This window comes from Phasianus colchicus, chromosome 1 (genome assembly GCF_987193195.1).
Source record: "Phasianus colchicus chromosome 1, bPhaCol1.hap1.1, whole genome shotgun sequence".
NCBI classification, from domain to species: Eukaryota; Metazoa; Chordata; class Aves; order Galliformes; family Phasianidae; genus Phasianus; species Phasianus colchicus.
Genome location: NC_143436.1, coordinates 61,937,377 through 61,963,013, shown reverse-complemented (window position 1 = coordinate 61,963,013; position 25,637 = coordinate 61,937,377). Strand labels below are relative to the sequence as shown.

Sequence of the window (25,637 nt, the reverse complement as noted above, 5' to 3'; positions counted from 1 at the left end):
TGCCTTTTTAAGTGCTTTTAGTTGCTCCTGGCCAAAAATCTTCCTAATATGTCAAAAGCAGTGTAGGCCAGTCGCGTGCCAGTGTAAACACAGATTTCTTAAAAGTTTTTCTTCTTTTATTTATTTAGATAGCATTTTCCCTATTTTCCTTCAAGTGTGGCTGTACTGTTTTTAATAACAAAAGCCTGTTCTGAAAGGCCTGTCATCCTTTCTCCTGCAGTTAGTTTATGTCTCTTAGTCTTTTCCATCCTCATTTATATTTTTTTCCAATCTCTCTCATGTCTCAGAGTTAAATGCAAGGGCCCAGTACATGTGTATATTCAGGTAGAAAACAACTTTGATGCAATTTATGAGAAAAAAAAAGCTTTATCCAAAAAGTACTTATATTGTTTATAGCCGTATTATTACCATTTTCTTTTAAATTATTTAATATAGTATTTCTTTTTCTTGTATTTGTATTTCAGCTGGCTTCGTAGGCAAAAGAAATGTGTGTATGAAGAATGGTAGAGACACCAGGAAAATAAGACCTCCTAATGACAGAAACTACCACCAATTCAAGGGCATTACAGCCTGTCATTAATGTCCTCAAAACAAAAACAGACCAAAAAAACCAGGTTGGATGTTCAACAAATCAACCATGCACCACCTCTGATGTTGCACCAATACTCAGTGGAAATCTAAGGGCTGTTCTCTACTGACTTCAATTTGCTGGCAGTGTATTTCACTTATTTTTTGTAGTCTTCTTAACATTAGTAGCTGTGAAGTGTCTCCTGTTAGACCAGAGACCAGATTTACAGTCTGTCTATATTTACTTTCCTGCAAGATCACCCTGGCAGATAGCTCTGGGATAACTCACCAGTGCTCTGGAGAGGAATGAAAAGCAGGAAAGGACACAGAGAATGCAAGGTATAACCTGTGCCACAGAGTGCATCTGAGTGTAAGTTTATCTACCATGGAATTGGCTTTGCAGAGTTGCCAGATGTCAACACGGTATGTATGTTTTTGGTCAGCAAACTACCATTCTCAGCAGATTTTAGCAAAAATAAACTAGATCTCCAGCTCCCTGAACTGCAAGAAATAGACAACCTCCAGGCAACTGACTTCTGTATATGCTCATATACGTTCTGTATTTCACATGTGGATGAGTCAAAGGGTTCCAAACCCACTGGGCTATCTGCTTAAGCTTATGAAAGCTAAGGGGTGCATGATAACATGGGGGAAGAAGACAGGTAGGGTCCTTTCTAAAAGGCATCAGCTGTCATTGCAGCAACTAAGGCTTGACATAGAAGTGCAAGGATAATGTGACTAGTAGGCGTTCAGGAATTTCAGGGCAAACTTCAGAGCTTTGCAGATCAGCTTAGATGCATTACTGGTGAAAGCACTGGATTTCTCAGATACCTCAAGATTCACACACAGCGTTTATTGCATAAAGACCTACATGTCCATAGGCTTTCTTTTTCTTAATTGTCTTTTGCCTAGAATTGTTTTCCTCAGAGGCATATTGTTCATAAACTTATCATTACTTATGTATTTTATTTATTTATTTTTACTTCTAGACTCTTTAAACACTGCAAAAGTAAAATGGTTTAAAATCTGAAAATACACTGCAAATCCAGCAGAAGAATAAGCAGGTAAATCTTTGCAAAATAAAGAAATTACTTCATTTCACTTTTTCTTCTATACAAGTGCACTTTCAGGCTCTTAACACTATAATGTTTGAGTATGAAATATCATAGAAGGGACATTTGATATTTAATATCTACTGCATTTAGCTTTCAGAGGTTCAGAAAATTAAGCTAAGGTCTTCTCAGTAATTTTCAGCAATTAGGAAAAGTCAGTGTACAGTTAAAAAAATAAATCTTATCACAGCCCTTTGATATTGTTATTTGTCCTTGAAGTGTTTCATCTTTATAAGGACTATATATCCAATGAGAAGTTGTGAGGAAAAAGATATTTCCACCAACTCACCTAAAACCAAACAAATACCAAAAAAAATGCAAGTGTCAGCATATTTGGATTGCTTTAATCACATTGTTTGGTCCTCCTCTTGATCTCAGCAGTGCTGTATCCTGTTTTACAACACATTATTCCCATCATTCATTGCTGATCTTATTCATTTATCAAATGTCACTATGTGCTCTTTCGCTATAGATGTGCTTACTGGGGTGCTGGCAAGTAAACCAATATTCAGCTTCATCCTGTTAGTCATCATCCATCATCTTATGCTCAAAGTATCACAGCTATGCCAGAAGGGATAAATAGTAGCAAACTTTAATCAAAGGGATTAAAAATTAGCATCTGAAGAAAGGAATAGGCAGGCAGAAACTTTAAGGATATCTAACAATTGACAACAATGCTTTTAGCAAGTTGCTCTTCTGAAAATGATATCCTAACATGCTCATATTCTGTTTTTATCTTTTCAGTGTCCCGCTAGACCCTCAAAGGGACAATATTATCTCATTGTCTTAAATGGCTTTTTTTTTTTTAATCATATTAACTACTGCTGAGTTCAGTATTGCCTTCCCCTGACGTGCTTATTTACTCCTAACGTAGTTTTGCTTTCACATTTACTGAAGAATCCCATTAGCTTGTGATTTACTGACTATTACTGTTCAGAGTCAGTCTTGGTTTCTCTTCAGGGAAACAGGGGAGTTATATTTCCACTTCTGTTTCTATTTCACACCAAATTCACAACTTCCAGCTTTGCTGATCAGAATCAGCTGACTAAAGTAGACTTTGCTCCTTCCACATGAAGGAGCCAACAGCCAAGCTCTCATTGGCTTTCCAAGAAAGCAGCACTGACCCTTGCCTTCTGCAGCTCTATGTCAGTGGTTATCATCTATCATCTGTGACAATCTGTCTCTTGTTCAGCCTGCTAGCTCTGGCCCCATACTGGATGTGCACATGTGGCAGGATCACGTTAACTATCTGTCTTTTTCTCTACTTTGAGATAATCAGTTTATCTTTCCATATATTAGGGAGTCTTATTAGTTTCAATTGAATCCCAATATGATTAACAGAGCTTAGCCTCGTTTCAGGGCTTTATCACATCAGGGTTTGGTTTTTTTTTTATTAGTTCTCCTCCCAACCCCATTTTTCCCTATTCCATTCTCCATACTGTAGAAATGGTGATGCTGTGTATTCAACCACATGATTCCAAGTTCCAGAGCTGTTTATGTGGCTACAGCTCTGCAAAAAGAAGGGAAAGGTAGTAGCTGCCACCAGTCCCGTGGAGTGGTTCAATTCTGGCTTCAGATATCTTGCATATCTCCCATCAATTTCAGTTTCAGCCACATTTTTAAAAGAATTCAACCCCTACCCTTTATTGTTTAAGCTTCTGGCAGTTTCTTACACAAGGGTATGGTTAAGGCTTCCGTCCTAAGCATTTTTTTTCCCAGCATAAACGATCTCAGTTAAGATAGCAAATATTGCTTGTGTACTTTATGTTCCCAATGGCGCCTTTCAACTTAATGTATTGATTTCTTCCCACTTATGAATAGCGCCTGATGCACACTAACAATTTGCTGTTTTCCAAATGAGAACATCAAAAAGGATATTTCCATTCGACGATGCTGATGCATGCCCTCCGGATGGGATTTTTCAGTGTTAAACACAGCAGTGCCCGGGGAGGACGCGTAGCTGTCGTGGTACCCTGTTTTTTCTGTTTCCCATACTGCTGCCGTTTTCTCTGCGTGGAGCTAGCTGTGGATATTGTTGCATTGCCAGCACTACCCATCAATTTGGCTTGCCTGGCAGCATCAATTGCAGCTTGCCAGGACAGAGCTGCCCCTGGTGTAGGGATATGCTCTGGGGCAAGCCCTGCAGCTGCATTGGCATTCATGTTGGCATGAGCTGGACGGGGACTTCCATAGTTGGAACCTGTGAAAGGAGAGGGGAAAAAAATTGTGAAGGTATTTCTTTAACAGTAGAAAAGATAAAGCTTTTTTTCTTAAATCATATGTATCAGTAAAATGAAAATCTGAGGTTAAGGATAAGTGTAGGGTATTCACTTAGTGGGAGCTTGTTCCTGCAATTCAAGCCCTCATTTCAAAATAATACTACTGTGCAATCATTCATCTTGCAAGAGCCTCCTAAGAGGCCCAAAGGACACAGCTCTTAGAAGTGTCTCAATCAATTCAATCTCCAGAAATTCCAAAGAAAAGAATGTGTCCTTCATTTCATTTTTTACCCACACATTTTGCAAGTTAGATTGTTTGAAAGCTTAAAAGGTAAGGCTAGCTCTGTCTGCTATCACACAGGCGTGCAGCACTATGCTATTTGGTATCTGGCAAAGAAACAAAACAATACTCTCAAGTTTATAGTAAAAACCCTTCTGTTTTCAAGATCACTTCAAGGTAAAGTGAAATTTCAACAATGAGTTGTATTCTCTCTGCAAACACTGCCCACAGATAAGCCTAAAGCAGACTGAATAAAAGGGACACTGAAGCAGTAGCTGCAGAAAAGGGCAGAGTTCATCACTTCTATGCCCTAAATGATGTTGTGTATACAGTCAACTATAGACCAATCAACATACAGTTTGAAACTGGAACCGATTCCTCATCCTGAAAAACTGACTTTAAGAAAGCTCAATGATTGAAAATCAATGGAGTAACAAACACTAAAAAGCCTGTACTGGCAGGAAAGCTAAGATCAGGCAGTTCCATGTTTTGTACCTCTTTTAGCTGACACCGAAGGAGCACATGCTTTCTCAATCATAATAACAGAATAAATACGTCAGGCAATGTGTCTGATATTTGGAAGGTCTTAACAGTACAAGAATTTAAGGTTACCTTCCCAAGCCAGCCCAACTGTTCAGTCATTTCACTAAAGACAGTTAAGAAGCCACCTGTGCCTCTCCAATGAGGACGTTTCCTTGGGGGACTGTGGTTCCCTTGCTTTTGAACTGAAGAGAATATGCTTCAGAAAAGTGCACATGGAAAAGTTGGACAGTAGAAACCCAGTAATGGAGTTAGATCACCTCTTGTGTCAAAGCAAGCACGAAGTCTACCTACTGACTGTGTTTCACTTCTTTAGATTAATGCAGAAGTACGGTGTTTTTAAACAGATGAGACGTGATCCTATAGTTCACAGGACAAAACAAACAGAAGACCATGTGCTACCTGTTTTGCTGAAAGTACTGGATGAAAGACAAGCAAAATTAGGAGAACAAGCAAACCGCTTCAAGGTTTTGAAATAAAATAATTACCTCAGATGCATATTTTATTGCCAGATGTGCAATGCCAAGAAATCGCAGCCATAACAGCATTACATGAATTAGATCAAGTAGAATAAATACAATTACATTGGCACCTAGATTGCTACAGAGTATGCTCCTATCCAGAAAGCATGCAAAATATTAAAGTTCATCTCACTGAATTGCAAGGAAGGACATGATAGAGTCAGATGTTATTTTATGTCAGGTATTGCCATGAGATTTCCAGGCTGTCGTTGTTTCACCACATCTAGCTAGGAAATCTAGAGCTTGTCTCTGTCACTGGAAAGCCTCCGAGCTGCAAACCAGCCAAAGAGAGCTGGTGAGTAATGTAACTCTGATAAGTGAAAGGGAAAGCTGAAAGAAGCAAGAAATGAGAAATAGTTAACTTACATCCCTCAGATTTTGAAACTGAAGAAAAATTGTTTTCAGAATCACACAGACTAAGCAGATTTCCTAGATGAAGCAGGCAATCAAGTGGCAGACAAACTTAGTTAGTTCTCTAAGACTAAGCAAATTGTACACAGCACTACTCATGGGATACGTATTTATTTTCAGACTAATTCCAGATGCACATTTTCTCCCTAGCATCTATTTGACCTCTCTGGCCTGAAGCAGGCTGGGGAGAAACATAAATGGAAAATTACTCTAATTATTCACCCAACTCCAGCTCTTCTTTAATATCGACCCAGTAGAGCGGATAAGAAAATGTGTGTATCTTCCAGTAAAAGCAAACTTGCTGATCCATCGCCACTGTGTTCCTATCATGCTGACTAGACCATGTGGTCCAGAATATAAACAGCTGCTCTACTTTAATGAAGACTTTTTTGCAATTTGGGAATGTGTTAAGTTTCTCCATTATTATTGCTTATTAGTTAGGTTTCACATGAGGACTCAGGTTTATGCACTACAACTTTGATGTGCCAGCAAAGTTAAGGACGTGGCTTCTGGTGGTTTTGTTACTTTTGCTTCTACCTGTAACAAAGTGCTTTATCTGAAATTAACTTCAAAAGATGAGCCAGTAATGACAGATTTATATTAGCAAATATTACAAATATTGATTAATGATAAAGATCTGTCTTTTACGAAGCTCAGAGGCTACAGACTGTCTTTACTAAATAACTAATGGCAGTGACAAATGCCTTGATCTACAGGCTGTTTAGAGAAACAGGTTAAATTAAAAAGAGTGACGCTCACATAACCCCACATAAAGTGCACTGAAGAACTGTGCAAAATACTTTCAAGGACAGCATAGCCAAACTTGCAGGGAGAAAACAGGGCAAAACATTTCTGTAATCTGAGAGCTGCAGTTACTGGAATTGCTATTTTCATTTTGCAACATTTCAGTTAAAATACTTCATTCTATTTCTCCGCTACAAATAAAGTTTCACTGTACCTAATCCACTTCAACCATATTTATTTACACAGTTAAAAAGCTGGAAGTTGACAAGAAATGGGAAACAGAGATTCAGTTCCTATCCAAATGGAATAAATCACTAAGTACTGGGATCTGCAGCATCAGCACCCCACTAATCCCTACCATCCTTCAGCAAGATGTTGTGCTGTTGACTACACCCCACAGGTGAGCAAAACTGTTCTCTCTCAAGTACTTTTGTTACAGATCATGAATTTAAGTATTTGCGTGGTAAGTAAATGGGAAACTCCATTTGTGAATATAATGAATAAATTTGATTCTGAGATCTTAGGGATCAACTTCCATTTCTGCAAGGAAGCAAAACTGCAGAATCGTTTCAAATGTCACAGTAACAGAAGTATGGCTTTCAAAATCAGAACTAAGCCAGAAAAGTAACAGATGAAGTTGCTATACCACAGGAAATGAACCATGTTGCACAAAACACCTGACACTGTTAGCTTACAACTGCATTGCCAAAATGCTATAAAGGCTTTAATGGTCATCAGTATATAAGGGCTTTTTGCATTCTAATAATGTACATCTGTCAAGCCCCCTATTAATAGATAGCTTCATTTAAAGAAAAAAATGTAAGTAGCAATCATTCTGTATGAGAAATGATCCAGTTAATGACATGATGAAATTGCAAGTTTTAAATGCTCTGCATTTATCTATTTAGCCTCACATTTATTTGAGAGGAACTTGTGCTTAGATTAATTATTTAAAAGAAAATGGAGCAATGCGAACGTAAGTTCTTTTTTTTTTCCCCTCTAATCTAAGAAACATCAGAATCCTAAGAATGAAAACCTCAGAACAATGGTGTTGCACAACTGCATTTTTCCCCAAAGCAGATGAGTACAGTGAAAAATAAAATTGGTTCAATCAGCGTCTTAGCTGAACAATGACAGCAAGTATACACAAAGTAGGAAACTGGTTATCACTACTAAGATTGTATGTAGACTAATTCAAGCATGCAGAGAAAAAGTTAGAAGATACCGAGGTGAGGAGGAACCTAACAAGAAACCCGAAGAACAACAAAAAGAATGTCATCATTTGTCAATATATAAAGAAAGTGGAAAACATTGATCCATTAACCAACAGAGAGAGAATACACAAGATGATGTCAATAGGGCTTAAGGATTACTTTCGCTAAAGAAAGGAAAAAAAGGAAGAAAAAAAAAGGAAGATCAAGAGCAGGTGACAATCAAAATGAATCCGCAAACCAAAAAGAGGTATAATTTCCACTAAGAAAGGAAAAGAAAGAATGAGTTTAGAGAGTACTTAGATAAGTAGGAAAGTACATACATTCAGTACTGCATTCTAAAACATTTAAGGAAGTCTCTGAAGTAATCTCAAAGCAGCTAACTGGTATTCTGAACTCAAAGGACAGGAGAAATCTGAGAACTGAGCAAGGACAAATGTCAGCCTCATTTATAAAAAAGAAAGAAGCGGAAATACAAATTCAGCTCAGCTTCAGTCTCCATAAGTAAATAAATAATAATAATGCAGAATACATAAAACAAAGAAACATCAACAAGTACTTGGAGGAGAAAAGGAGAGAAACATCAGCAGATATGCATCTATCATGAGTACAACTAATTTTTTCTGCAGCAGTGCATCAGAATATACAGGCATGATGGAACTGATAGCTGTCATGTTTCCTGACCTTATTAATACTTTCATCAAGTCTTGTACAACAGTTCCACAAGGACACTAGCAATAAAGGAGCAAGAAAAAGAAACACTGCAACAGAAGCACAAAGCACATACAGTCAATGGCTGAGAGCAGTTATCATTGGTACACAGTCTATTTGGAGGATGTGTCACCCAGAGGTACCCAAAAGCCTGCACTGGATCCAATTCTGTTCAACATCTTCATTAATGATCTGGATGATGAAATGGTGAACAGCATTATCAAACGTATATGTAACTATGAAGAAGGGAGGTATAGCAAATGGACCGAAGGACAGGATTTGAATTCAAAATGAGCTTCAAAAATTGGAGAGTCTTAAAAATAACATGGAGTTCAGCAGGGAAAAAATGTAATGCATTTAAGCAAAATGAATCATCTGTCCAAATTATTTTCAGAAAAGCCTTGGGGGTTATACTGGATGCCCAGCAGAACAGGAGCTAATACTGTCATACTGCTCAAAATGCCAACATTTCAGTGTAGTACATAAACAGGTACAGAATCTATGCAGAACAAGCAATCCTTCTCTTCCTAGAGCTACAGCTGCAACACAATGGGCAGCTTCAGGTTCCGTGCTTTAGGAAAGCTCATGTGGCTCAGTTCAGGCTGAAGAAGAAATCAACAATGAGATCAACAAAAGGCCCAAAAAACATGAGCTCTTAGGCAAAGTGACAGGAAGTGGGAATGCCAGGACTTGGACTGCCGCTCCTGAGGATGTGATGAAGAGGACATAGTAACAGTCTGTGTTAAATGTTATATATGATACATATAAATAAATATAAAAAGCATATGTAAGTTATTTCAAAGAACAGAAAGAGAACAATCACCACACTCACAGTGAATAAGCAATAAGCAATGGCTTTTGCAATGAGGAAAAACAAGGATATACGTTAGGAAACAGTTTCTACCAATAGTGACAATGACATACACATATTGATCTCCTGGAATGGTGGTAGTACCTCTCACACCCTAGGTCTTTTAAACCAGACATCACATACACGAGGCTAGATTTGTACTCATTTCTTCTGTTAGAATGAAGAAAGGCCTTTGCATAGAAAATTTCTATATTTTACTCATGATTTATATATCAACAAAAGACACTTCTTCAGAATAAAGCATCTTTGATTCAATCCTTTCAGTCAACACAGCACACTGCAAGATTTATTCGTGTTCTCTTTTATCCTAGGGACAGTCCTCAGTCCAATTGACCTGAAACTTCATTTCTTTGGTTTTAAAATCTGACTCTCACTCTGCAAATACATTTTTTTTAAATTATTTCAATATCTCAGGATATTAACAACTAGCCACACATAAAGTTTAAATTCATTAAGTGAAATAACCCAAATGATGCATATGAAAAAAACAGTCTTTTCAGAAATCATCATTACACTCTTATAGAATTATAGAATCCTTAGAGTTGGAAGCGATCTTTAAAGGCCATCTAGTCCAACCTGCAATGAACAGGGACATTAGATCAGGTTCCCCAGGGCTTGATCCAGCCTGCCTCACTAGTTGACTTTAAGATTCTCTATTCTGAATGCAACTCCACAGACACACACTTCTTTAAAGGGGTATTTTGATATTTTTCATTGTTTTACCTTTTAATTCTTACAGCTAACTGTGAAATGACTCTAGTTGTTCCCCAGAAACTTTTTTTTTTTTTTTTCTGGAAGAAATTTATAAGTAACAATAAGGATATAGTGAAAGCTGGATTGCAACCTAAACTATGGCTTTTGCTGTAACAGAGTTTATAAACATAGGCTTCTCAACATCTTGTCAGACTAAAATTCAATGTGCAGTTGTTAGCTCAGATAAGAGAGTTAAAGAATTTTGTGTGCGTGTGTGTGAATTGTTTTAGAGCTTCACAATGCACAAAAAGGATTCATGATTGAATACAGTTCATTCGCCATATTTGAGACTGAACATTTTAAAATCTAAACAAGAAATCTTATTCAAGAACCATGCTTCACTTGTAACTAAATCTTTAGCTCCCCTCTTCAAACAGAGCTTTTTTTTTTTTTCCTGCATAACATAAACGTAAAAAGGATGCCATGAGCTACCAGCAATGTGAAAAAAAACAAGTCCATTTCAATGAAGAGATCAAGTGCACGCACTCCTCTCACGTCTAGTAATGAGCACTTTTAGGTTAAATATTTACACTTCAAAATTCACTAGGGATGCTGCATGGGTAAATTTTTGTAGCTTTGCCAACATCATTGAGATCATAAATTTTCTAAGAAGGGAAAAGACATTTGTTCTATATTGGTAGAGCACTCGGTGCAATGGATTCCCACCTTGAGAATAAAGCACAAATGCACAAACAAGAATAATTCCCCATGAACATGAGAATAAATCGTAGGACAACACTTCCCTTTAAGTTTACCAGAGATACATTCTTTCCATGGAAAAATATGTTTCACTAGAGTATACTGAAAAGCCACTGCCCTCTTGATAATATCTTTCCTCCATACACTCCATCTGCACTCTCTTAGACATGCAAAAGATCTGGGCGCTGAGATACTGATTTCTATCATTTACCCTCCAAGCACTGCAAACTCTGAGATCATTCTCATGCACACATGTGAGCACAGTCAATACTACTGTTCCTTTTTTTTTTTTCGCTAGGAAATTATTTACTCAGCTGAGGCACAGGGTACATCACGGTGCAGTATTCCTTGATATCACTGCAATTAGTAGGCCTTTATGCAGTTACTTGTGCTAACTGGAACACACACACCACTCTGAAAGAAACTGGACGGATAAGAACAAAATTCAACAGATTTGAAGTATTTTGAGAGCTAAGCTTGGCCTCACAACATAAATATATACCTAGTGAAACTTCTGATCAGGCACTAAAAAGGCTCTTCCAGAGTCATTTGCCCACATGGCACAGTTTGCTATCTCCTGATAAGAGAGGGATGGACAAAATACAGAAGGGAATAGTGTTAATGAAAGGATCTTTCATACTCTAGCACAACTATAGTTATTTGCGCTTTTTTTACCAATACCTTTGTTTGCACGTAATCACTGTACGTTGATCTTCTCTTTTAATCAATGAACAAGCATGAAATTCACTGCATTATTGCTATCAACTCTATAATTTATTCAATAGAACAATGGCCTGAAATATTTGTTGTCTTTCTGTCAGTCAGTAACCTTCATTTGAAAAGTCATTCTTTATCATTCACGTGCTGAAAACCCCACAGTTGAATGTTGAAATGTGGACAAACAGATAAAACCATTGCCAGAGTCTTCCATTACCTATTTCATATAAATCAGAAACAAAGAATCACCAAGGTTGGAAAACGTCTTCAAGGTCAAGTCCAACCATCAGTCTGACACATCACCACCAGCTCCATCTCCCAGTTTGGTCACTCCCTCATCATAATTCTTTCCTGGTCCTCCAGCAACTTCATTGCTATTCTTGGCACACACTCAAGCAATTCCAAATCCTCCTTGAAGCAGGAGGCTCAAAACTTACCACAGTACTCAAGGTGCAGTCTCCCCAGTACTGAAAACAGAAGATCAACCACCACTCTTGCCCTGTTCACACTATTTCTGGTGCAAGCCAGGCTGCCATTTGTCTTCTTGGCCACCTGGCCACATGGCCAGTTCACGTTCAGCTGTCAACCAACACCCCCATGTCTTTCTCAGGGAGACAGTTTATCAGCCACTCTTCCCAAGGCCTATATCACTTCATGAGGTTATGACTCACGTACAGGACCCAGCACTTTGTTTAGTCTCACGTGCTTGTATGTGTCCTGTCAATCCATCCATCTGCAAAGCCTTCCTAGCCTCAAGCGCATCAACAGCCCAGCTTGACTGGTTATTGAGAGTATACTCAATCCCCTCACCCAGTCCATTGATAAAAGCATTAAACAAAACTGACCCCAAGACCAAACTCTGGGGAATACCACTGGTGTCCGGATGCCAGCTGGATTTAACTCCATTCACTGTGGCTTAGGCTCAATCACCCAGCCTGTTCTTCATCCAACAAACTGTACACCTGTCCAAGCCATCAGTAGCTAACTTCTCCAGGAGAACATTGTGGAAAACACTGTCAAACACTATTAAAATCCACATAAACCTCCTCACCTACTAAGCAGGTCACCTTGTCTTAGAAGGAGATCAGGTCAAACAGTACCTGCCATTCATAAACCCATGCTTGCTGCTTCTGATCACTCAGTTGTTCCATATGCACCATGTGATGACAGAAACTTGTAAAGACTATTTCACTTTTTGAAAAGGCTACATTTTTTCACGAGCACAATTCAGGTTACTTGTTTACTTGCTTTTGCATGTGTGTTTTGGTTTTTTTAAATGAGACACAATCTTGTAGCAAATTATTATTTTTTCTTATTGACAAATGTTTTTATTTTGTTTTAGTTTTATTTTTTTACAATATGATCTAATATAAAAGAGAACAGAGAAAGTTTCAGGAGAAAAGAAGGCAAGCAAGGTCTCCTTTCTCAGGAGGAGGAAGAGGAAAAAAGCAAGGAGCCTATTAAATGTTAAGCTTCTTTCTTCTACCCCAAGGCAAGTGTCTCTAAAGAAAAGTCTGATTATTGATAAAGATACAAAGAGAGCCAGAGAAGTCTATATTATAACTCAACCGGACTAAAAATTCTACTAGGAGATTACTTTACTTGAGGGGTGTTGGATGATCAATTTCCTTTGAAGGATTTCCATTTTCTCATGGCCTTTAAGCTACAAGATATAAAATACAAAGAAATCCACAAATAATCCTCTTTGGTTTCTTGAGGTACGTTTCTGGTGGCACCTAGATTAAGCTCTCAGAAATCAAGCTAGGGAACACTTATCTTTCCATCAACCGTATCTCATTTATAAAACTTAAAAATAGCAATGGAAGAGTAGTGACGTAAAGAATTTCACTAATAACAGTATTTGTACTAACCTCAGGTAAGCCCGAGAGAACTCAATTAGCTATGTGTTTGAAGGAATATCTAACAAGAACTTTTACACAAAACTGGAGTTCTGCTGTGATAATGTAATCTCCCACAGAATGCAAAGCACAAAAGGCATTTCTAACACCAAATGGAATATAAATTAAAAGCCCATGTTCTTCACTTGTAACAGTTTAGTGTACCTATCAGTACAAACCCTTTGTTGTAACATGTGTATATGTCACAATACATCTCCCAGAGGGACAACAGAGCAGTTGGACAAATTCTAGGCACAGATCCTCAAACAGGAGTGTCAGGAGTGATTTATTATTCTTAAATGCGTCTTTTTTGCAACATTCATCTAAATTAAAGCTACCACCATGAGAGATATTGAGATGAAATACATCTTTGGTAAAATTTCCTTGACATCAGTAGAAGTCCTCTAGAGATTAACTGTAACTCAGAAGATTGGATTCTTCTGACAAACTTGTCAACTTAACTGCTTGTCATTTTCTTATTGGTGAATAATGATTACTCTTCACTTAGTGAATAATCTAAATATAACTATCTTGGAAAGAAACAAGGTTCTCACAGGTTTAAAATAGCTTTTACTGTACTACATGGTATCCAGATTCTTTGTCTGAGAACACACAGTGGGATAGCAATCAATACAGAAAACCATAAATGTGATTTATCTCACTCTATCCAAATCATCAGAAGAAAAAGGGATCTTGTCTAAGCTCCCTCTGCAATAAGTACAGAAGACCATTCCTTCCAGTCTTCAGAGACAGATGGAAGTGTCAGTTCCTTTTCACATTGTACACAACTAGTTGAAAATATTATTTTAATTGTACATAAAATTTAATTGGATAAAATTAGATGAAATTACTTGCACGTGTGGGGAGTAAATGCATGCACTTGTGATTGTGCATAAGGTACAAAGAAACCCTGAAGCTGCTATTCTGCAGGAATTATGATGGATGTTTCCATTACGGTCCTAAATAGAGTCTGAAAAATACATACAAATGTGTGATATCTAAATAATTTGAAGCCCACAGAGAAGTCTCTTCCAAATTGTATCAGGTTGATGACTGCTAAATACAACAGTCACAAAATATGGACCTATACAGAGATCTCTATCTGAGCTACAGATGGCCTGATTTTCAATACAGATCTAAACAAAACAAATTAGAAAAAGAAAAAAAAAAAAAAAAAGGAAAAACACTTAAGCATCTAAACTAAGTGGAAATCAGCCCTGAAACCATACACAGTGCAATTTTTTTATTTTTCAGGCTGAAAATTTTCCTTCCTCCTGTTGTTTATGAGGTCAGTGTTCAGATGTACAAAACCAGACAGCGGGCAGAGTTTGTTGGAAAGGATTTAGCAAGAGTTTAAAAGAACATACATCTAACCTCCTTTTATATGCCATGGGTACTCCCTGCCAGCTCCCTCTCCCAGTGAGGATACCTGCATTAGGAACTCACTAATCCACATTAACTTACAATAATTTGGCTACAGGGACCTCTGAAGGCCATCTGGTCCCCAATCTGACTCCTTTTTTTGCCCTCTCATTCAAAGTGGGCAGATGCCATTAACCTGTTGGCTGCCCATCACCATACTTAATAGTACTACTGCCTGCACATCTGTGAAAAGGGTTTCAAGGACTGAGATTATAGTGGGCACCCAAATCAAAGGTACATGAATGAGAAAGGATTTATGCATTAAGGTCATATCAAACTATTTCTCTCTCTAAAACTTGTAGAATCGTCTTGTTCTTGTATACCTGTTCTATCCAATCATCCAGTATTCAAATTAACTTTCTATTCAGCACCATGTGTGTCATTCTGTCAGAAAATATGGACAGCTTCTCATTCTGTCTACATTTCCCCACAAAAATATATATAGTTTTAATGTCCCCTGCTTTTCTGGTAGATACTGAATCTGATTGCTTTCTCCATAAAGCTGATGACATTGACTTCTAAAACAGGGCTCCTAAGCACTATTAAATTCTGAAAGTTGATTCTGTCTAAGATGCTTCACTCTTGAGTAGAGGATGCTTGGTCTAAGTTTTGAAAAGGGACTACTGATGTTAGAAGCCCTAGCTATTAGGCATAAAACTTAGGAGAATAGTACATATCTAGTTTTCAGAGGTAGCTAATAGACTATACTTACTGAAAAACAGACATCCGTAAATTATGTCATTAGCACCCACACAAAACAGAGGCACCTAAAAACTATTTATTGCTTTCCAGGAAACCAAAACCTAGAGTCTATTTTAAACTGTATTTACCTAATTTTAGATTAAATAGTCAGTATGCTCATAAATTAAAGACGCATTCCCTTCTTGAAATGCAGTCAGTTACAAAGGAAAGTATGCTGAAAGGCATTTCAGGTGTCAAAACTGACCTTGATTTCATCTATTAATCCTGGTGTTCTAACAACCACACTTTTCCATTTTTAAGAGGTGCTTTTCCCTGTTGATTGCAATAAGACCAACCAAACACCAGAAAAAGGAGCTACAGAAGTTTGGAAAGTAACCATACCAAAAGTTCTAGCAAATCCATAAGCAAGTGAAAATTGATATTTTTTTTCCCTTCATTTCAGTAATCCAACTGATGTAAACTTATTTTCTACAAAATTATTTAAAAATAAGTGCATTTCAATAGGAGGCCTCTTTTTAACTTTGCACTGTTAAGGTGCTAGAAAGAATTTGTGCAAAAATTGGGAAAACATGAGCCAAAGGGGAAAAGTGCTGCCTCTGTATTGTCATTCTATTTCTTTTTTTTTCCTACAGAATCAAGAGAATGCCTCATACTCAACAGGCTCTACGAGGCAAGGGAAAATGTTTTTGCTTGGAAACATTACAATAAATCCACAGAAAATTACTAACTGCACAATTATAAACCATAATATTCAACAAAGGAAAACAACGTTTTGTTTTGATTTCAGGGTGACAGAGAAAAGCAATTTGAAAAAACATACTTTTATTCATACTAGGCCTTTGTGATCCAGAGGCACTTCAGTATTAACAGATTTATAGTTGCATTTTTATAGACTCTTAGAAAATAATTTTATTGAATCGTTTGGGTATCTGAAGCAGTACATTCTGTCTCTAACATACAGTCATTCCTCTGCCATCCTATTTTATTTACTGGTATCCTCTCAGAGAACATTCCAAGTCTGAATACTAAGCATGTCTAATATCCAGATGCAAAAACAAGCACCCTTGACTTGCTCTGCTGGTCAAGAGCATTCCCAAGCTAAATAAGGCACTAAATCAGAAGGTTGCAACTGCAGCCAAGAAAAAAAAAAAAAAAGAAGAAGAAGAAGAAAAAGATAATAAAAGGTGGGGAAAATTAGCAAGACACAGTCTTTGTACAAACCTTTATGAGGAAAAAAGACAGCATCTTACACTGAACATTGTTGTGCAACACTGGAATAGGGAATAGTTCTTTTGTCACCAGCTGTGTATACAAACATTGTTAACCAGCTTCTTTCATCTTTTCTCCAGTAGATGCGGACAAATATTTGAGAGTCTTGTTATAGTTTTTTTCTAAAATTAAAAAGTCCTGTTTATGTAAATGCAAATCATTACTGAAGTTACATATACCAGAGCAAAGGTGGCAAGAGCACATGCACGCCAGGTTTGTGGCACCTTTGCTTACTGCAAGTAGTATTTCTGCACTGACAGAGGAGAGCTCCAGCCCCTCCTCCAGCTGCTTCTAACATTTCTCAGATCTCATCATGATCTGGTTATGAAATCGTACGCTTCTGCTCATTAGGAAAAAGACATCCAGCTTATTTACCAAGAAACGGGCATCTCTCATAACGTCTGGAATTTGGCATCAGTACTGTGCCCTCCCTGTCTGGAAGCAGAGCTTGTGTGCAAGTTAACTCCTCTTTTATGAGTGCTTCAGTCTGACAGCTGGTTTGCTGGTTCTAAGGAATGATCAGAGTGAGCTCATATGCAGACAACGTGGACCTACATATGAACCCAAAAGTCCAGGTAATGTGACTGTACAGACTGCCATAATGTTACTGGGGAATACTGCAGTTCAGTCTCCAGCTCTCTCAAAAAGAGTAACAAATTAGTTTAAGGAATTCAGAAAAAGACATGAAAGAATGTTTAGACTGGGACAATACCTTACAGTGAGAGACTGAAGACATGTGAGTCAGACTGGGACAATGTCTTACAACAAGAGACTAAAGGCATCTGAGTCATTTAGTCTTACATAAGAGATGGTTAAAAAAAAATTGATCATAATTTCCCAGCATGAGCACACGAAAGGATTTTGACACTAGACAACCTTTGCACCTACCAAGAAAAATCCTCATGAGATTAAATATTTGGTAGCTGTAACCAAGCAAACCTATACTTCTAACAAGGTATCCATTGCTATGAGTGAGGAAGCCAACCACTGGAAAACTCAAGTGGGTGATATTAGGGGTTGTATACACTTTGTCTCCCACATCAGGCCTGCTTTTTTTAATTTCTTTTTCTCTTAGGTTCACATTGATGCTCAGATAGGAAGATTCAGAAACCTCTGAGTGAGATTCTTCAGCTCAGCAGGTGTCTCTTCTGCCCTTAAAATCCATTGTCTATAGACAAGACATCCATAGAGCAAAGATGGTAGGAAACGTAAGACTGTTATGAAAATATTTAACATACACCACTTCAAAAATTTCTCAGTAAAATGATGTCTTTTACAACATATTAAGGCCTGTAATGGGATAAATCCAACAGTTTCACACATACACTGGAGATCCCCTCTGCTGTCCTGATTTCAAGTTATTTGCAGCACAATGGCTTAATCAGAAAACTAGTGTTACAAAAACAGTTATGTTATTTTAAGCAAATCACTCCCACTTAAATCTATGCACTTCCTGAGACATTCTCTTGTCTCAAGTTTTGAGTCACTGTATCATTACAAAGCATTGGCAGGAAAAGAGCATCCAAAAGCAAATGGTGAAATGATGACAGAAAACATCAGACAATCCTCTGCAGTATTACAGAAGCTTCCCATAGAGGCACAGCATATGTTTTTGATTTCTATAGAAAATTCAAACTGGTAGCCGTGATCAGGAAATGCTACGGTTTTGTTTTTTTAATTATTATCATTTGTGGAAAAGTCCTTTTCTCATTTTCAAAATTTTCAAATTTGAACTTAAAAAAAAAAAAAAGGTGATGATTTTATAAGCACCTCACAAGTCAGAGCTTATCTCAAAAAAGGCAGGCATCACTTTAGACTGGTCTGCTCCTCTTTGGATGACAAATGCTATGGGCAGAATAACCTGGTGATGCTCTTCGGGAAGTTTTATTGGTTTCTTCATATATTGCAGCTGCTGCAGCACATCCCTGCTCCCAGAGCAAGGCAGGTGAATTCCAAAAGGTTCCATATGCTTTGAGAGATTAAAATATCACAAAGATGTGGGGAAAAAAAGCGTGTGTACCACATTTATTTAGGGGAAACAAATAAAAATCTTGCCCCGTCAAGACAGGTCAACATATTCTTCTGACATCCACAGAATGACATCTTTTTCCATTCCTACTTTGGATGTATCCTGGATGGACAATGGCTTTCCCTTTGGTTGAAGTCACGGACCCAGCACACTTTGCAGAGTACTCCAGGCTCTAGCAGGTAGAAGCTTTTTGCCAGCATTACATAAGTAAACCCAAATGAATTCTGGACCTTGATTTATCTTTCCTTTGGGATCCTGTTACTGTATAAGTTTACAAAAGGTCAAAAATGGCACTTGAAGATCTAGGACTGCTGTATTTGTTCATCCAAAAACACAGACTGAAGAGTTAAACTCTCTACATTGCCATTACCTAACTGTTAATCTTTCCTTGTAAATTTTGTACATTCCAGTCAGCCCAGCTAACCGCACTCACTAGCTAGGAGAAGCAGATTGAACTGATTACGGCACCACTCCTCTGATGTCGTGTTTTCTGGCATGCTATCATCCCTCACTGACACTGCCTGGAAAGTCCCATCTCCTTCCCAAGGCTACTGACTGTGTGCTCACTGTGTTCTCCACTCCTAAACACAGCCTTGGGAAAAATGAATCTTTCTCACCCCAGATGGGGACTGCGATATTCCTCAAGAATATCTCTGAGACAGTAGATTCCACAAGAAACAGCTTCCCTGGATTTCCAAGAGGGATTTTCCCTGAGTTACTCTTTTTCTAGTCAAACTCTGCTTTAACCACCTTTTTCATTTTGTAGCACGCATTCAGGCAGAAAATATACATTTAATATAGTTGCATTCAGGCAGGTCAGCTGAAAGACAGGTGATATCAAAACATACCGCAGGCATATAACTCATTTTTCCAACTATGCTTTTGCTGTTGACAACCAAAATCAACACATAAGCTGAAGGTGGAATTCATTTCATTGGTTCTAGCAATCTAAAACCTGACCCTCATTCTAACAATCATTAATAGCTCTCTGTGTAGAGAAGGTACAGTTAAGTAACTCCAAGAGGGCACTCCCCCCAACCAATCTCAAATATCTGTAAGGTTCTGTGGCCATGGCTGCCTTCCTTCCACTACCTATACTTGGATTCTAAATGATTAATTAGATGAACACCTACTGTCAGGTTAGGTGAAACCTCTGAGAAATTATTAGTTTTAGGCTATGAGGCATGACAGTTTGAAAGCGTGTCCCTAAAAGCCTTTATTGTACATCTTCAGGTTCTCTGGACTGAAGGTCTTCATATTATAAGGCAACTTGGATTACAGGGATCAAAGCCCATCTCACCTTTCTTTCAAATCATCTGATTTCTTTTCAGATCCTTCATAACTGCTCCATTCCAATCAGTCACTTACTCTGGCCCACTAAGTGAATTACACTTCTGCCTACATATACACACATATATCCACACAGTGCACCTGCAGATATGTCTAAGTGAAATGTTCTAGTGGTTTTCAGAGCAGAAATTATTTTTTTCCCCATTGTTTGAAAACAAAAAACACAAATGCCTTACGACACACACTGAAAAAAATGGCAGACAAACTAGAACTGCTTGTGTAGTTGAACTGCTATTAAAGCCCCACTGGTGTCTACTGATAAGTGAGTGCACTGCTCAGAGGGAAAGAGAAACAGAATTCAGTGACAGAATGAGAGGAAATGGGCTCAGGTTGTGCCAGGGGAGGTTCAGGTAGGATATTAGAAAAAGCTGCTTCTCCAAAAGAGCAGTCAGGTGCTAGAACAGGCTGCCCAGAGAGGTGGTGGAGTCACTGCCCCGGGAGGTGTTTAAGTAATGTTTGGATGCTGTACTAAGAAACATGGTTTAGTGTTGGTGGTAGGTGGACAGTTGGACTGGATGATCTTAGAGGTCTTTTCCAACCTTAATGATTCTATGATTCTAAGATAATTCATTTTAGCGTTTAATCTTCTGTGTGCCCAACATGTTCAGCCTCTGGAGAGAAACCAGAGAACAGTCCCCTTTTCTGTCAGATTTGCATGTGTTCATGGTGATATCTACATTCAAGAGAAACACTTGATTCATGCAACTTGCATCCATCAGTGAAACAACATGCGAGCTGATAAAGTTCAAAACTCACACCAAGATCTCTGCACAGACTTTTCATAAGTCTGTGGCTTTCTGAGCATGTATTCCAAACCAGCCTGTTTTTGTTTTTTTTTTTATTTCTGTTTACCCGAGATACAGGTCTCTTTCTATGACCATTACATTTCCTAACTATAAAACTTCTAATCAGCAGAAAAAAGACCAAAAAAAAAAAAAAAAAAAAAAAGATTGTGAGTATACAGAAGAGAATCCTCATGTGCAAGATTCACTTGCCAAAGTTAAGCCTGCCCAGAATATTTGTTATTTAGCTGCAGGCAGATGAGCATGCTGGGGTCTATGTCCTAGCCCTGCACTCAGCTGGAGCAGTAAATCAGCAGTACTGCCTTTCTGGCCGCACCAGAAGTATCACACCTGCTTGTGCAATCAGGAGGATGGGAGCAGGATCTGCCCTCCCTGACTTGCATCCCAGTGGATGGATCAAGCTCTCTGCAATTGCCATGCTGGCGTCTGTTCCAGGCTTGATGAGAGCAGTTAAGACGCACAACTTTATAACACTCATTTCATTAAAATTAAAAACCATTTCAATTTCTTCACCTGCATCTCCCAAAGTAATATCTCCACATGAGAACACACTCGCAGTAGAGTTTATAAAGAAAAAGAAAATAAATTTTTGAAGCCTATTGGCCTGGCAAGTTGGGAAGTGTAATAGAATATTTAACATAGAGGAGAAGTACATACTACAGGGACCATGACCATGTAAATATGTAAAGATAGATAGATAAGGAAAAAAATTCTCTGTCAGCCTTCCAAAAGGAAAGAAGTACAGCCCTTCTGGAAGTCTACATCCAAACATAAAAATAAATTAAAATACAGACTGATCCCTTAAACGTTCATACTCTAGACTTTACATTAATCTCCCAAATGGCGCTTGACAATCTGTCACATCTCTCTGTTTGGTGTTTTGTAGCTGAAGCACCAGCTTTAGATACTTTTTATCACTGTCATTCCAACAACTAGCCACATAAACTAGAAGTTTAAGTCCCAAGATGACAACTGGGGCTTTTCATCCCCTACAGTAATTCTATCCTCTAAGTATTTTAAAATTGTACTTCAAAAATGTATTGCAGTGCTGACATAGGGAGATGATTAACTTCTGCCCTCTGGTATTTGTAGAATGGGCTCCGTGTAGAATTTCCCCATCCATATTTCTCCTAAATTGTGTATCCATACACATTTGTGCCAAAATGCTTAGCAATTTGCAGCCACATTCACCTCCATATTCTATGCACTGACATTCTCCATGATAAACTCTCTTAAAGGATAACAGACAAAACCTCACAAATGCATATCCCACAATAAAAATAAAGGTGTTCTTGTGAAATACAAGCAAAATCAAAGCAAAGATAACTGAAGTTCTCAAGAAGAACACTAGATACTAAAAAAGATAGAAAACTGTGGACTCAAATGCACCACCAAATTGAAAAGAAAACTTTGCCCTTATTTCAAGACAAGCTTTGCATTAAGTTAGCAGGATATACATACCATTCAAATATTTATTGATGGAAATACTGCAAGGTGAGTAACTCACACAGCAAATCAAACACACTTAAGAGAATGTCGAAGCAGTCTTTCATAAACAGCATTATGACCATTAAAAAGGTTTTCAAACATGTTGGATTTCTCATATTTTAAGATCTGATCCTTTTTTAAGTGATTCAAGTCTGAACACAGGCTTAGATACTTTCCTGTAGATGCTGGCAAGCACCTGTAGAGCTCCACGGCCAACTCTTCTGAAGCTTGATATCTAATTTTTTGGGGTTAATTTCAAATCACTTGAATAGTTGCCTTTAGGAACTGCCAGTAGCAAGGACCTCTAATTGTTTTCTGACTGACTTCCTAGCATACTACATAGCAGCTTTTATCACTGCATATGAATTAAGACACAAGTTTTCATGTTCCTTCTTGACACCCTTTGCCTTAAAGCAAACAAAAGCCTTCAAATCATATTCAGCTCATTCTTTCACTCTGACTTTTGCTGTAATGGCCAAATCAACTGTCCATATTCCTGTCACAACTATGTCATTCTATTTGTTCTCAAAAGCTAAATAAAAATTGATATAACTCCCGTGTCACAATGCAAATCCAAACACCAAATGAATAATTAAGCTTCAATACAGTCCCTCCTGAACTTCACACAAACATGGGATTCTCCCATATCTGATTTAATCAATAAGCTCTACTATATTTAACGGATAATCAATCCTCTTCAAAGAAAACCACAAAGAAATGTGCCTGAGAACTCAGCACTGCACTACTTAGTGCAAGACCAGAACATCCCAAACACCTGTGAGCAGTAACAGACACTTTGCATTTACAGGATTTGTGCAACTGAGCCAAAGCCAGTGAGATCGTATCTGGCAGACAAAAGATACTGGAGTGGTATCACTCAAGCAGTTGACCAGTCCAAGAACTCAGTTTCAACACTGTCTGCACCAAATCTGTTTATCTGTAAATCTTGGGTTTCTCACTTAAATTCTTAATTGAGGTGAAAGTGATGTAGAATGCCATATAATCCATTTTTACCTACTGCTCTTGTACAGACCCTTTGAAATCACGATTAAACCAACCGGTCCCAATTTTCAGTGAATAAATGCATTCTCTTTCTCTGGAAGACACCAGACCAATCTAAACTACACCTGAAAACATTGTGTGCACCTGCACGATTCATAGGTCAGTAATAGTGGGTGATTTAAGTACCACATGAGAAGTGCAGTACACAGGCTAAGTTCCTTCCCTACACAAAAGTCTGTTCACCAATCAGGGAAGCAATGAATTCTATGAATTTCCTCTGGTTTTTTTTAGAAGCATTTTAGCTTGTTTGACTTAATTTGCTAACTTTGCAGTCGATATGTTGAATTCTTCACAAAGAAATCAGATCACTCAACACTCAACTAAATCTAAATTTCTAATATACACATATAGGTTCTGCATGGAAGCTGTGGTCTGTTGTGAACTATGTGAAAGCAACAACACTGAAATCACAGTAAAGTTTGAGATTGCACATCAGCCTCAACTTCTGCCTTCCTGACATTTGTCAATCTGTACCAGATTTAAAATTCAACATACTATTCATTTTATATATGTGCAATTTTTTTTTCTCAGTATATTCAACAAACATTAATCTTACTTCTTGAATTCACCTGGCTTCTGTTGCCTCTCACACAGCCCATTGTGGTCTTCCTATATCTAAAATTCATGAAATTGACTGCTAACAGCTATATTATTTAAGACAAGTTTCAATTTCAGGATTATTATTCTTGTCAATAATGCATGAAGCAGAATATAGCTGTTACCTAACAGAGCTGGACTGACTTGCAAGAAGAGAGACACAAGTAGTCTCTTTGTACATTCAACGTTTTATTTCATCTGACTAAAAGTGTTTGAGAAACATCTAATGTACCAAAAATGCATTTATTTTTTTTTAATGGATGAATCCTAAGAAGTGTTACATCCAACCAGAAATACTGAAGAACTGCAGTCTTTCTTCCTCCTTTGGAATAAAGGATCTGAAATGTGATCACTAACATGAATTCGTTCCTACAGTGCCTGTAGGAAGAAATGTTGAGTTAATTACTCAATTAGAGCATATTTACTCTGTAATTATAATGTCATGTTCAGTCATATTTAATTGTTTTTTCCAAAATACCCAAAGGCAACCATCCACAACATGGGCTGAAGACCTGAGAATTTTAAGGCAAATAACAAAGCCATTAGAGAAGCATACTTCTAACATACGATAAGGAATCCATTAAGGTTGGATGGGTCTCAGATAATAATCTCCTTAAAACAATTAATTATAAGATTTATGTATAAGATGCAAACAGAATTCCCATGGGATTAGCCAGATTTTTATTCTCATTTCAGGGCCTAGTTTGAAAGTCATTAAGTCTCCAGTCACCCTTAAGAATGACTTTAATTTAATCTTCTGTCTTTTACCATCAGAACAGATTTTCCCTCCCTTGTATCTGTGCTAAGTGTTGTGACCAGACGATGAATCCTGTGGATTTTCTTCCCCTCCTTAAACGTACCAGGATAAATAACCCTTTTTCCCCCTTCCATTCATAGAAGGCTTTACTAATGTTCTGATAACTCCCCACAGCTGCTGAAGGAAACCCAACTTCCTGGCCACTTTATGTGGATTCTGAATGTTTAGCTGCTCAGACAGCCTCTGAGATTTAGAATGTAGTACTGAGACTAAACACACATGCAAGGAAAATTGCAGAAGTGACCTACCAAGATCCAGCAAATATATAATCTTTGAATTCCTGTAAAAGCTTCTAACATCCCATAGAACATGCATTAACATTTATCTCAATTCTCTTTAGTCAGCAGGGGAAAAGGAGCCTAAACAGGAGTTAGGACCCTAATCCTTTTTAACAGTCATTGCTTCCATAGTGATTTGATGTGTTGGTAAATATATCCATAGAACAAGTAGTTAGGTTCAGCTGAATGTTTGCAAATTATAGCAGAATTCAACTATTGACCCGATGCATTAACAAGCACTGGAACATTAAAGTGAACTATTTATAGATTTCTACTGCCTCATCAGAGCTTGCACTGGTCACTGTCTCTATCCAGTTCTGAGTGAAAGCTATTCTAGCATAGCACAGGAAAACAACCCATTATAAACTCAGTGATTGAGACTCCAGGCTTGTCTCACCTCACCTGTAAACTCTGATTATATATGATTTCTGGCCCCAGAAATCACAAAAGCAAAATACCAGCCCATAACCTACTCTGAAACCAGTGTAAGGCCAGAACCGGTGAGAGGCAAGAACCCCTCGAGTCCTCCATCTCAAAGATTCAACAAGTGGTCACAAGGTCTGATT

At 37.9% G+C, this 25,637-nt stretch overlaps 1 protein-coding gene across 17 annotated transcripts in view; it reads right to left on the bottom strand.

The window, feature by feature from the left end:
* CACNA1C (calcium voltage-gated channel subunit alpha1 C) overlaps nt 1-25,637 on the bottom strand; it is a 467,840-nt gene that overhangs the window by 394,088 nt on the left and 48,115 nt on the right. For all 17 annotated transcript variants that reach the window (XM_090145296.1, XM_090145280.1, XM_090145336.1 and 14 more), the window contains exon 2: nt 3,558-3,879. In XM_090145296.1, the coding sequence (XP_090001422.1) occupies nt 3,558-3,879 (322 nt within the window). The remainder of the gene's footprint in view (nt 1-3,557; nt 3,880-25,637) is intronic.